The sequence below is a fragment of the Mobula birostris genome, chromosome 6, assembly GCF_030028105.1.
Source record: "Mobula birostris isolate sMobBir1 chromosome 6, sMobBir1.hap1, whole genome shotgun sequence".
NCBI lineage: Eukaryota > Metazoa > Chordata > Chondrichthyes > Myliobatiformes > Myliobatidae > Mobula > Mobula birostris.
Genome location: NC_092375.1, coordinates 72375631 through 72389815, shown reverse-complemented (window position 1 = coordinate 72389815; position 14185 = coordinate 72375631). Strand labels below are relative to the sequence as shown.

The 14185-nt window shown below is 39.3% G+C and overlaps 1 protein-coding gene across 3 annotated transcripts in view; it reads left to right on the top strand.

Moving 5' to 3' along the window:
* Window positions 1-14185, top strand: part of cnksr2a (connector enhancer of kinase suppressor of Ras 2a) — a 562236-nt gene that overhangs the window by 256432 nt on the left and 291619 nt on the right. For all 3 annotated transcript variants that reach the window (XM_072260647.1, XM_072260646.1, XM_072260648.1), the window contains exons 6-7: window positions 2518-2637; window positions 3908-3967. In XM_072260647.1, coding sequence (XP_072116748.1) covers window positions 2518-2637; window positions 3908-3967 — 180 coding nt within the window. The remainder of the gene's footprint in view (window positions 1-2517; window positions 2638-3907; window positions 3968-14185) is intronic.

Here is a 14185-nt window from a genome sequence, read left to right as displayed (position 1 = left end):
AAACATCAAGTTGTTCCTCGCACTAGGACCCGGTCACAGTCACATCGATACACTCTGGGCCTGGACCCTGCCACCACTTTTCAGCCTGTACCTGACCTTTCCAAACAACCCGGCGGTTAGACCGATTAAACCTTGCTCTTGGTTCAGGTGGGTGGGCCCCAAACCTGCCCCTCCTCCTTTTCTGACTTTTCGTCAGCTCTGCTGCTCAAACTTTGTCTCGAAGATGCCTCAACCTCGCTCGAACTTCGCCTTGCACTCGCACACTTCAACCTTGACTCGGCCTTACCTTTGCTCGCCTCTTCATTGTTTGCGGTGATCGTTTACTTTTTACGGAATAAGTGTTACTAATAAAGTATTTAGTTGCATTTCTAGTTTTGGGAACCACCAGTGAGCTGTCACTTGTCTTTAGCAGTGCCATCTTAAATCAAAAGTTTGAACTTTGAACTCGAAAGAATCTTAAGGAAACCATCATCACTGTAATTGTTTCCACGTGTATATTATGAAGTCAACCATAATTTTATTTTGCTTAACCTAATGATGGGTTTATTGTCTTGAAGGAATGTAGTTTAGGGTGAGTACCTAGAAGGTCACTAAGTAGGTGCTATTAAATACTTCTGTTGCCTTTAAGTACTGATACCATCAGGAATTTGTTATATGAGTTTAATAGATCAGTGAAAGAACATTCCAGCTGATGTGGAATTTTTTTTAAGTGAGCTCCCAAATGTTGAAGAGTACAGTGAAGGAGATGACTCTGTTGCCCCTCCATAGTTGCTCCGGCTCTTCTGAAGAGAAATCCATTTAAAAACACCCTTCATTTGTTTCACCGTAAGCTTGGATTTTTTTTCCTTTCTCGACAGTTTATTCCATTCCTTTCTAAAAGTTATTACTGAAAATCTTTCAAGGCATTCAAAATCCAGAAGGCTCATATGTAAAATGATTTAAATTTGTAAGAAGACTTCCCTCATGTTACCTTGTGTTGTTTTCCATTCCCCTTAAATACTGTATGTGCATTGCATAAGCAGTTGTTTCTGTTTCACCCTTCACCCACAGTATAGCCACTTATATTTTATCGCATATTTACAGCTGTGTAAAATATTGCTTTAAAGTATATTCACATTTTTAATGTGATTGAAGTGAATGGGATGGATATATTTAAGGAGAAGCTGGACAACAATGTGAGGGAGGAAGGAATAGAGAATTGTACTGAGATTTAGTTGAGGAAAGAAGGAAAGAGACTTTAGTGCATAAGAAATGAAGACGTGGGCAATATTGAGCTCATTTTGAATGGGAAATAAACTTCAACATTACAATAAGACATTTTCAGGTGATTTGAATTTATCTGTGATGTCTTAAATGCAAGTTCTAAATTTTTTATTTGTACACCTTGAAATTATAGAAATGTATCAAAAGTTTTCCAAGATTTATCAGTGCATTCTGTCATGCATTGCCATGTTTACCAGGCATCACAGGCTGGTATGGAGCCCCCAGTGCACAGGATCACAAGAGGCTGTAAAGGGTTGTAGACTCTGCCAGTCCCGTCATGGACACAACCCTCACCGCCATTGAGGACATCTCAAAAAGGCGGTATCCAGTACTTAAGACCCTTACCATTCAGGACATGCCTTCTTTGTGTTACTGCCCTCAGGGAGGAGATACAGAAACACGAAGACCCGCACTCATCATTTTAAGAACAGCTTGTTCCATTCCGTGATCCTATGAACACCACCTCACTATTCATCTTTTGCACTATTTATCTATTGTTTGTAACTTCTAATACTTGCACAATATTACTGCTGCAGAACAACAAATTTCACAGCATATGTAAGTGATAATAAAAATGGTGCTGATTCTACATAGCCAAAATTCCATATACATTTTACATTAACAAAACCCAAGCGTTCCCATCCTCAAAAAGTTCAGAACAAAAAAAAAGAGGTGATCATATAAAGGATGGGAAGTGCTGGGAAGCTGATCTTTTTGGATTCTGTGAACTTATGCACCTTTTTTCCATTCAATGGATGATTACCTGCTCCTGCCTCATATTTGCACTTACGGAAACCTCTTTTGGAATTCAGCCTATTACAACACCATAACCTTTAAAATTAGTTAGAACTAAAAATGTTATGAGAACCATTGAGGACTTTGATGGCCCCAAGGTCTTTATTAGTCAAGGATAATTGATCTTGAAAAGGATTAATTATAAATTGGTTTAATTATAAGCTGGTCACATTCTGGCATGTTGGGTTCTGATTTACTTGGATTTGTGTAGGATTATCATAGTTTAGTAGTTGCTGTAAGGTGTTTCTTTTGCTCAAGGTATCTGACCCATCATCAGCATGAGGCGCTAATGAAGCATTCTGAATCTGAAAATGTGGGGACTCCTGACTGGAATGGTTGTTTTCTTATGATTTAAAAGTAAAATAATTCCCATTCAGCAGTTTATTAAATTAATTTGCTTATTTTCCCATTGGTTCTTAGAAATGTGCATTTATCTCTTATTTTTTCTCTCTCTCGTAGTGTAAGACACTGTCAGGAGTCTGTGACCACATTATCTCTCTCTCTTCTGATCCACTGGTTTCACAGTCTGCTCACTTGGAGGTCATTCAGCTGACAAACATCAAACCCAATGAAGGATTGGTAAGGTTCATTTGTCTCCTGAATCTAAGCTCCACTTTTGGAGTTGAAGTTTTTAGCACAAGGCCCTGGAATCCCTAGATTCTACGACTTACTCATACTCTAGAGCCAATTTAGTGTTGTCAATTAAACTACCAAGCTGCAATTCTTTGTGGCATGGGAGGAATCCAGAACACCCAGAGGGGATGCGTGTTGCCACAGAGAGAGGAGAAAACTTCACATTCATTGTAGTTTACTGGATATAAAAAAAAAATTGGCAAATGTACATGTCTTCTGTGAGTTAGATATCTAAGTACATTCAGTTATGTCTACACATCATCGTGTGGTTTAAAGTTAGAACAAATTTATTCGTTGTGTTTGCCTAATAAGATCTCCATGTGTTCTTGAAGCAGTGCCCATTCTTGATGACAACATCGAAGTATTAGAATATAGCCACCTTCCTGTTCCTTTCTAAAAATATGTGACTTTGTGGTGCATAATTCTGAACAATTTGCAACCTTACCCCACATTATTATAATTAAAGATAAATATGAGAATCTTATACTTCAAAATTATCTGCAAAATCCCGATCATTTTTCCTGCCAACATGCAGGAAATTCTGTTCCTGCAAATGCTAATGTTTGTCCGATATTTGGGCAGGTTCCTTAGAGTTGACAAGGTAAGCAAAATCAATATCATGGTGTTGCAATAAGTGGGACAGTCCTGAATGTTGGAACCTCGCATTGTTGGTAAATGAGAAGAATGTTTTGCTCTGTATGTAGTCTTTGCTAGAGCAGAAAGAGGAGAGCCAAATATTTTATGTAATTAGAATGCTTTCTAAAATTCAATTGTTGACAATGTTAAAATAAAATTATCTGTCTTCTGCCCTTAAGAATATTTAGATGGAGCTCAAAGTCATGATACTCCTATATCTTTCCTTATTGTATACATTAAATTACTGGATATATCATGCTAATGACATTGATAACATCATCATAAGGATGGGTAATGTTACATCCTTTATCATATATAATTGCTATGGGACTGGCATTGTATTAGTACAGCAGTATCAAATGATGTGTTTATGGTTTAAATTATGGTTACGTCAATTACATCAAGGACATCCTATCTGTGAGTTATTAAAACTGGAATTGTTTAGGAATGCTGAGGCTATCAATAGTCCTTCCAAATGATCATAAAGCTTATTTAGAATAATTTATAATGAAGTGAATGATTAAATGGTTCCGGCGACACCGTCTGTATTTATTTTTCTTGTCCCTGTCTCTGTTTGTAGGGCATGTACATCAAATCGACATACGATGGTCTACATGTAATCACTGGCACCACTGAAAATGTAAGTTATTTTCCAATGAGCTAATGACTTTTACATTACCGCCAGCAGAAATAATTTAACTAATAATTTGTAATTACCCGGACACTTGGGGCAGTGCATCAAATAAACAGTAACATGAAGAATGAGAGACCCCAAGACATACAAGCAGAATTAGACCATTCAGCGCATCAAGTCTGTTCCGCCATTCAATTATGACTGTTTTTACTTTTCCTCACATAAGCTTCTGGCCATAACCTTTGGCACCCTTACTAATTGAGTACCTATCAACCTCCGCGTTAAATATTCCCTATCCTCCACAGCAATTTCTGATAATGAATACCACAGATTCACCACCATATGCCTAAAGAAATTCCACCTCACCTCTGTTCTAAAAGGAAGCCTTTCTATTCTGAGGCTGTGCCTTCCGGTCCTACATTCCCCACTATTGTCCCATCATCTTTACATTCACTCTCTCTAGGTCTTTCGGTATTTGATAAGTTTGAATAACATACCCCACTGATTCTTCTGAGTTCCAGCAAGTGCAGCCATCAAATGCTGCTCATATATTAATCTTTTCATTGCCAGAATAATTCTCATAGACAACCTCTGGTCAGCACACTGTTTCTTAGATATGAGACCCAAAACTGCTCACAATTCTCCAAATGGGATCTGATGAATGTCTTATAAAACCTCAGCATTACATCCTTGCTTTTATATTCTAATCCTTTTGAAATGCATGCTAACGTTATATTTGGCCTTCCTTATTATTAACTCAAACTGCAAGTTATCCTTAGGGAATCCTGCATTAGAACTCCCAAGTCCCTTAGCATTTTTGATTTCTGAATTCACTCCCCATTTAGAAAATAGTCTTCACCTTTACTCCTTCTATCAACGTGCATGATCATACGCTTCCCTACATTGTATTCCATGTGCCACTTCTCTGTCCTAGTCCTTCTGTAGACACCCTTCCACTTCAAGACCATTGATCAATATAAGTAACATACAATGTGAAAAGTAGCAGACCCAACACCGACCACTGCAAAACACCACTAGTCACTGGCAGCCAGAAAGGACCCCTTTTATTCCCACTCTTTGCCTCATACCAGTCAGCCAATCTCTGACCATGCCAGTATCTTTCCTGTATAATCATGGGCTCTTATCTTTTTTTTTTAGCAGCCTCATGTTTGGCACCTTATTTAAGTCCTTCTGAAAATATAAATTAACAACATCCACTGACTTTCCTTTGTCTATGGTGCTTGTTATATCCTCAAAGAACTCCAATAGATTTGTCAGGCAAGGTTTACCCTGGAGGAAACCATGCTGACTGTGGCCTATTTTATCCTGTGCTTCCAAGCACCCCGAAACCTCATCCTTAACAATGGACTCTAACATCTTCCTAACCACTGCAGTCAGGCTAACTGGCATAACATTACCTGTCTTTTGTCTCCCTCCCTTCTTAAAGCACGGAGTGACATTTGCAATTTTCTGGTCCTCTGGAACCATTCCAAAATCCAGTGATTCTTGAAAGATCATTACTGATGTCTCCACAATCACTCCAGCCACCACTTTCAGAACCCTGGGGTGTAGTCCATCTGTTCTAGAGACCTACCTACCTTCAGACCTTTCAGCTTTCCAAGTGCTTTCTCCTTAGTAATAGTGAGTACACTCACTTCTGCCTCCTGACATGCTCGAATTTCTGACAAGCTACTGGTGTCTTCCATGACGAAGACTAATGCAAAATACTTAATTTGTTCACTATTTCTTTTTACCTCATTACGATCTCTCCAGTGTAATTATTCAATAGTCCGATGTCCAGTTTTGCCCCTCTTATGTTTTTATATATCTGAAAAAACTTCTGGTATCCTTTTATATTATTGGCCGGCTTAACTTCATATTTCATCCTTTTTTCTCCTCATTATCTTTCTAGTTGCTGTCTATTGGTTTTTAAAAACTTCCCAATCCTCTAACTTCCCATTTCTTTTACTTTTATGCTGTCTTTGACTTACCTTCTCAGCCACGGTTGCCTCATCCTCCCTTTAGAATGCTGCTGCTTTTTTGGGATAAACCAATACTGCATCTTGTACTCCACCGCCATCCCTGCTAGTATCCCTTCCAATCGGCTTTAGCCAGCTTCTTTCTCACATCTCTGTAGTTACTTTTACTCAACTTTAATACCAATACATCCAGTTTTAGCCTTTCCTTCTCAAAATGTATGATGAGTTCTATCATGCTATGATCACTGACTCTCAGAGTTCCCTTATCTCCCTAATCAAATCAAATCAAATCAAATCAAATGGCTTCCCCTTAATGGGCTTGACCTTTAGCTGCTCTAAAAAGCCCTCCCGTAGGCATTTTACAAATTCCTTCTCCTTGGATCCAGCACCAAGAGAACTGCATCTACCTGCATATTGAAATCCTCCATGCTCTTTTTACATGCCTTTTCTATCTCCCATTTTAATTTGTACCCCATATCCTGCCTACTGTTTTGGATGCCTGTATATAACCCCCATCGGGGTCTTTTTACCCTTGCATTTTTTTAACTCTACCCACGAGGATTCTACATCTTCTGATTCTGTGTCACTTCTTTCTAAGGACTTGATTTCATTTTTTACCAACAAGGCCACCCCACCCTTTTTTGCTGCCCTGCCTGTCCTTTTGGTACAATGTGTACGCTTAGGTATTAAGCCAATTTCCAACTGTGCTACAGGATCATCTACCTTATTTTGTACAGTGCATCCATTTAAATGTAACACTTTCAGTCCTATATTCACCACACCTCTCTTCAATTTTGTCTCCATGTTGCCTAAATTTAACTTCTTATCCCTTTCTAAACTTTTTATTTTATTCTTTATTCTGGAAACTTCAGTAACTTCTGAGAGCTGCAGAGGAAATGAGGGATCTTGTATGTCCACAAAGATAAATTGTTAAAACAGCTGGATACAAGGGAAATTCATAAGGATGTAGCCAGGATTAGATTGTTTTCTTTGGAACAGAGATGGCTGAAGTGGGGTTTAATTGAGATTTATAATATTATTTGGGTTTCAGAAAAGGGGATATAGGAAAAACTTGATTTGCTTGGCAGAGGCATCGGAAATTAGGAGGCATGCATTTAAAGTTACTGGTAGAAAGATTTGAAGGAGGAATCTTAGGTGATAGGATTCTGGACCTTGCTCCCTGAAAGGATAATACAGGCAGAAATGCCCAGCTCATTTATGAAGTACTTGAATATGCATTAGATGAACCTGCAGGGTTACTGACCCCATGTTGGATGATGGGATCAGGATGTTTGGCATACTTAAAACAAGAATGACACAGAATTCCCTCTTCTGTGTCAGAATTTTTCTGGAATGATGCTAGATTATTGAAAAAAATAATAATTTCATCATCAGCCATAACGCAATTGAAACGTTTGGAAGAATTTTTAGTGAGAGTTAATGAGTTGCACCTGCTATTGCACTGATGGACTTTGCACATTGCAATTTTTTTTGGATGAAAGAACTATTAAACAAGAAAGATTATTGTTTTGTTTAAGCATCTGAAATCAGTTTTGCAGGTGTTACCAGTCAACATAGTTACTGATTGATTCCAGTGAAGCCTGCAAATAGTGAAATTGGTGTTCATTTTGGTTAAGGATGAGGTGAATAAATCTTGATCACCAATTAGGTGCAATTAGGTGCACGTTATTCTACCATTGCTTGGCTTCAGATACAGAAACTATTCCTGATCCTAGATTGCAACTATTCCTGGCAGTAAGAATCCTTCGCATATTGTCCTGTCTAAAGGGAATTGTAGCATTTTCAATCCTAACCATGTCGTATTTATTTTATAGTCAAACATTCATCTTTCTAAATTCAGCAAATAGCTTCACTTCAGAATAGCTGATACAAAGGGCAAAGCAAAAATGATGTATATTACAAAAGGTGTCCAAATTAAAGCACCACAGAGGTCTTTTCATTCCAGCTGACCAATTCTGTTGCTTCCTTTAATTGTTATTTGATGATGTTACGTACCCCGTAACTGGGTTGCCAAACCAGCAGAAATGGACCACTTAGTTGGAGTCTGGATTACTGGAACTAAGAAAGTTTTATTAAAGAAATAAGCAACACAGTACTCTAATCACAAGGATAATAAATGCAACAGTTCAGCAACGATAAAACACACATGTACACAGAACTAGGATAATAGGATCAATCAAGCTCTATCGCAGTCTAGGGGTAAATGACCAGTTTCAAGTAACGCAAGGTTCAGTTCAATTGTGTTCAGTTCAGTTCGCAGTAATCACTGTTGTACCGTTGGGCGAGGAAAAGGAGAGGGAGAGCGAAAGCGAATGAATATTCAAAACGGATTCCACACAAACCTTCGATATTCCTCGCAGTTAGCTTTCGGGTGAGTCCTTGGTAATGTCTTCTGAGGTCACCGACTGTGACCCCTCCGTTCCAGATACGATTGTTCTCCTGCGGTGAACCCAGCACCCAGGCAAGGGTGGACACACACACCAGGTTCCCGCTGATCCGTACCTTTCTACCCTGTGCGTCTATGGCTGGTCCCGAGACCAGACCAACAACAACTCCCACCAACTAGTGGGGGGGGCACACCGCTTTCAGGGTCTCGTTACCTTGTGGAGTCATGTGTCTATTGCCTTAGCGAACCTCTCCCTTTTTATCCCCCTGCTGGGGTATCGCCTGTCCATCACACTTCAAACAGTTCAGGGTTCAAAGCCCCGGTCTCTGACAATACTCGGAACTGTGTCTCCTTTCCGTTAATCCCTCTCGTCTCTCATTAACATCTCTGAAGGTTCCCCCATTGTCCTCTTATCGGCATCAATCTTCTGATAACTGGTTTCGTCACAATGAGAAGCTTGAGGGCTACATGTCACCTCTACTTTTGGCACGTATCAGCTATTGCTGTTGAGGAACCAACAAATAGCTCAGCTGGGAGAGTGTTAGATGGAAGATCTGAAGGTCCCTGGTTCAATCCTATGTTTCAGCAGTGAGCTGTCCCCTTTACTTTGTAAGGGCGGCATTGATTTACCGTGCAGTGATCACTGATCACGCTTTAATGCTGTGATGTAACTGTGTGGACTCCAAAATTCAAAATAAATTTATTATGGTGGTGTGGTGGCATCAACAATGGACTTCAAGGTGAATAGTCCTGAGTTCCAGTCCGGCCGGCTCCTTACACGCTTTCCGTCCGTGTTGGGCAGAGTGTTGAGCTGGCACCTCAACCTCATAAAAAAGCAGTCAGGTGCTATGGAAATGGCAAAAATGCCGCCCAGTGCACCACAAGGCTCGAAAATGAGCCAACAGAAAAGAAAAACCCTACCCTCAGGGGCTATACATAAGTTGCAAGCAATTGTTCCATGATAGTTAAAGTCAGCAAATGCAGTTAACATACAGTGCCTATAAAAAGTATTTATTGCCCTTGGAAGTCTTCATGATTTATTGTTTGACAACATTCAATCACAGTGGATATAATTTGGCTTTCTTTGACCTGATCAACAGAAAAGACTCTTTTGTGTCACAGTGAAAACTAATTTCTACAAATTGGTCTGAATTTATTACAGTTATTAAACACAAAATAACTGATCGCATAATTACTCACACCATTTGGTCAGTATTTAGTAGATGCACCTTTGGAAGCAATTACAGCCTTGAGTCTGTGTGGATAAGTAGATAATACATCTGGATAGTGCAATTTTCCCCCAGTCTTCTTTACAAAACTGCTCAAGCTCTGTCAGATTGCATGGGGATTGTGAGTGAACAGCCCTTTTCAAATCCAGCCAGAACTTCTCAATTGGATTGAGGTCTAGACTCTGACTTTTCCACTCCAGGACATTAACTTTGTTGTTTTTAAACCATTCCTCTGTAGCTTTGGCTTTATACTTGGGATCACTGTCTTGTTGGAAAACAAATCTTCTCCAAGACAGTTCTCTTGCAGATTGCATCAAGTTTTCCTCCAGGATTTCCCTGTATTTTGTTGCATTCATTTTACCCCCTACCTTCACAAGCCTTCCAGGGCCTGTTGTAGTGGAGCATCCCCACAGCATGATGCAGCCACCATCATGCTTCACAGTAGAGATGGTTTGTTTTTGTTGATGTGTGGTGTTTGGCTTAAGCTAAACATGGCATTGAATCTGATGGCCAAAAAACTCAATTTTGGTTTCATCAGACCATAAAATCTTCTTCCAGCTGAAAACTCTAGCCGAGGTTTCATGTAAGTTTTTTTCTTTCCCACTCTCCCATTAAGCTACAACTGGTGAAGCATCCAGGCAACAGTTTTCGTATGTGCAGTTTCTTCCATTTCAGCCATTGAAGCTTGTAATTCCTCCAGAGTTGCTATGGGTCTCTTGGTGGCCTCCTTGGTCCCCTTCTTGAACGGTTTTTTGCTTTGCCGCTCTCCCATTAAGCTACAACTGTGCCATATTCTTTCCATTTCTTGATGATTGACTTAACTGTACTCCAAGGGATATTCAGTGACTTGGAAATTTTCTTGTATCCATCTCCTGACTTGTGCTTTTCAATAGCCTTTTCACGGAATTGCTTGGAGTGTTCTTTTGTCTTCATGGTGTAGTTTTTGCCAGGATACAGAGTCACCAGCAGTTGGACCTTCCAGATACAGGTACATACTTGACTGTATACAGGTGATCTCTATTTAACTAATTATGTGACTTCTAAAACCATTTGGCTGCACCGGTGATGATTTGGTGTGCCATATTAAAGGGTTGAATTAATTTAGATCACTTGGTAGAGATCTGTTTTCCCTTTGACACGAAAGAGCCTTTTTTCTGTTAATCAGTGTCAAAACAAAGCCAAATTAAATCCATTGTGATACAATGCTGTAAAACGCTAAAACATGAAAACTTCCGGGGGGGGGGGGGTTGTGGGGTGGTTATTTTTTATCGGCACATTATCTAGTTGAAATTAATTTTGAACTTTGTTTCCACTTGAGGAACTTCAATAAATTAAACAAAAATGGAACATTTAATTTTAAATTCCGTGATCTAATTGCCCTTGTGAAGGTGGTAATGAGCCACATTCTTGATTGGCTGTGTTGCTGCTAAGCAGGGGAGTTCCAGGATTTGGATTAGCAATGATGAAAGAAGTGGTAATGTGTTTCCACGTTAAGTCGATGTGTGACATGGAGGGCGACCTGCAGTGCGCCTGACATCCTTGCATTTCTTAGAATGCTGGTGGTTACAGGCACTGCAGGTGCCTGTACAAATAACTGCAGTTCATTTTATAGATTAAACTCATTGCAGCCATTGTGAATCATTGATGGAAGCTCTGAATGTTGAGTGTTGGATGGAATCCCATTCAAGCAGGATGCTTTGTCCTGGACGTTGTTAAGCTTCTTGAGTATTGTTGCACCTATATTGGTCTAGGCAGGGGCAGATCATCCCATCACACATTCTTGACGTGCTTGTCTTTAAGTTTCAAGCAATGAGTCACTCACTACAGGATACCCAACTCTTGTAAAAAGTTGTATCTCAGGTTAGTCATAATCCCTGAGGATGTTTATGGTGAGATGGTCAGCAAAAGGAATGCACTAAATGTCGAAGGGTTAGGTGCTTATACTCACTCTTTAGAACTGGTCATTTTCTGGTAGATTTACAGTCTGAATGCTATTTACCAATTAACAGCTCATGCTCTAGTCTAAGTTTTACTGGATGCAGGAGTAACTTATTTGTTGCTGAGGAATTTCAAGTGGAATTGACATCACACAGTCATAAACAATATCCTTATGCCTGATCTTATGAAGGAAGGAAGGCTATTGATGAAATAGCTGAAGATGATTGGGCACGGGTCACTGTCTTGAGGATATCCTGGGTCTTGGATGACCTCCAGCAACCACTACCATCTACATTTGAGCAAGCCATGATTCCAGTCATTGGAGTGTTTCCCCCTTGATGCACAGTGACCTCCACACATCTTGATGCCACACTCTGTCAGAGGCAGCCTTGACACCATTGGCAGGGACTATCATACATAATTAATTCTTTGGTTGGTATTCGGACGAAGGCTCTGATAACTGAAGGGTCCAGGTGAAACTCCAATTGGGCATTGTCGTGCAGATTATTGGTGGCTGGGTACCTTGATAGCACTGTCAACAATATCTTCCATCACTTTGTTGCTTCTCACTCTGGTGCAAGTTGGAAGTAATGTGCAATTAACAAATATAAATAACTTGATTTGAGACTGAGCATTATGCAGGAACAACGGTATGACTGAAAATGGACCTTTGTGTCAATAGTTGTTTCAATTAATCATGACTACAATGAATGTAAGATTATGCTGTAACTTCTACACTTTTCTCCTAACCTCTTATTTCTGTGAAGTTAAGAAACATTATATAAAATTTAATGATTTTCTGTCACTTAGAAAATTTGTTCACTTGTTCAATGGTGCTTAATTAATTGTAGGAGATTGGACAATGAATTTCACTGGAGTGAACCTTCAAATAAGGAAATACATTTGAATTAAACTGTAATGATGAGTGTTAATCAGGTTAGCAAGGATATCTAACTGCTTTGCCTCTTCATATTGCATAAACTTGCCTTACATGGCCTGGAGTTCAGGGGAAAAAAATGAAAGTGATTAAACTGGTAGAATGATTTAGTTCAGGGAAACCATTTCCACTGGAGGTAGATTTCACACAAGGAGAGAGAATTTTAAAATATAAGTCAGTTGCATAGCAGATTTAGGACGTACTTTTCTTGAACACAAAAGAAGCATAAAAATCTCCTTGGACTGCATTTGATCCTAGGATTATTAAAATTTTCAAGCCTAGGATTTCCATGTTATTTGTTTTGCTTTTCATGAAATATGGAATGGAAACAGATTGCTGTACTCATGACCTTTTGGAATTGAAGTTTGGATGGGGTTAAGGGAGTAAGGCTCAGTTGTATACGCCTGCGTCTCTGTGTATGAAATAGAAAGCATTCCTCACTCATTATAAGGAGTTTTACTTGCAAAATTCTTAAAACAATGTCTTGTATATTCTTAATGTATTAGATAATCAGTAGCTAATTAAATTGCATTTGGTTACTGGGACCTTTGTTTTTGATGTCAAATTTGCTTTCTGATGAATTTAAGTAATCCAATACAGAGCATTATCATCTAAAGGGGATCCAGTGTAAAGTCAGGAAATTAATAACTCAAAGAAAATGTGACACTATTTAGTTAGATATGGCCCTTGTGGCTACGGGGGTCAGGGGGTATGGAGGGAAGGTTGGTGCAGGGTTCTGAGTTGGATGATCAGCCATGATCATAATAAATGGCGGTGCAGGCTCGAAGGGCCGAATGGCCTACTCCTGCACCTATTTTCTATGTTTCTATACTTTATTATAACAGAAAATTATGGGACATTTTTAAACATTGTTAATAAATATTTTCAAAGGTATACACCAGATCCTTGGTCCGTGAGAACCAATTAAGCTTGGCATGAATTTGTTCAGGAAATGTGAATCTTTTCTACATGGCAAGTTATTAAGATCTTGAATGCATTCACTGAAATACTAAAAATACTTGGAGTGGGAACATTTGCCTGGGGAAATGGGGCTAATTGGAAAACTGACATAAATATATTTTCCTATGCTGAATAAGTATAAGTAGTAGATACCATTTTTACACTTCCTTAAGGGATAGATGATGGGACATGGGATTTTATTAAGGGTTCAGGAAGCATATCACATCAGGAAGAGTGCAAACCTGCAGAAAAGAGACTGGTCACTGTTGCTGAACACTTAGGGCAATATAAGCCACCTATACTATTCCCCTCTCAGGCATTTGCTTTCTTTTAAATCCTGAAACCTAACATTTGCACATGAAAGTGGTAAAGCTTGTGTTTGTAAAATGCCTTTTAAGACATCCCAAAGTGCTTTACAGCCAATAAAGCACCTGTAGTAGCATAGGAGATGTGGCAGTCAATATCCGCCCAGGAGGTAGGCAAAATGTGGTCATGGCTGTATATACAGTGTACACTTTTAATGATATCATATTGCCCAGGACATCAGGGTTATTATTCCTGCTGTTTGAAATAATATTTTATTTGCAGCAACCTAGAAGAGGAGATAGTTCCCCAGTTTAATTTTTCTTTCAAAATGAGACACCCCCAGCAGTTGAGCACTCCCTTGGCACTACACTATCATGTCAGTGTAGATTTTGGTGCTCAAACACAGAACTTATTGGTTTAAAGGTGAGTGTGGTACACACTGTGCAACAGATGACTCTCGGCCGGTAC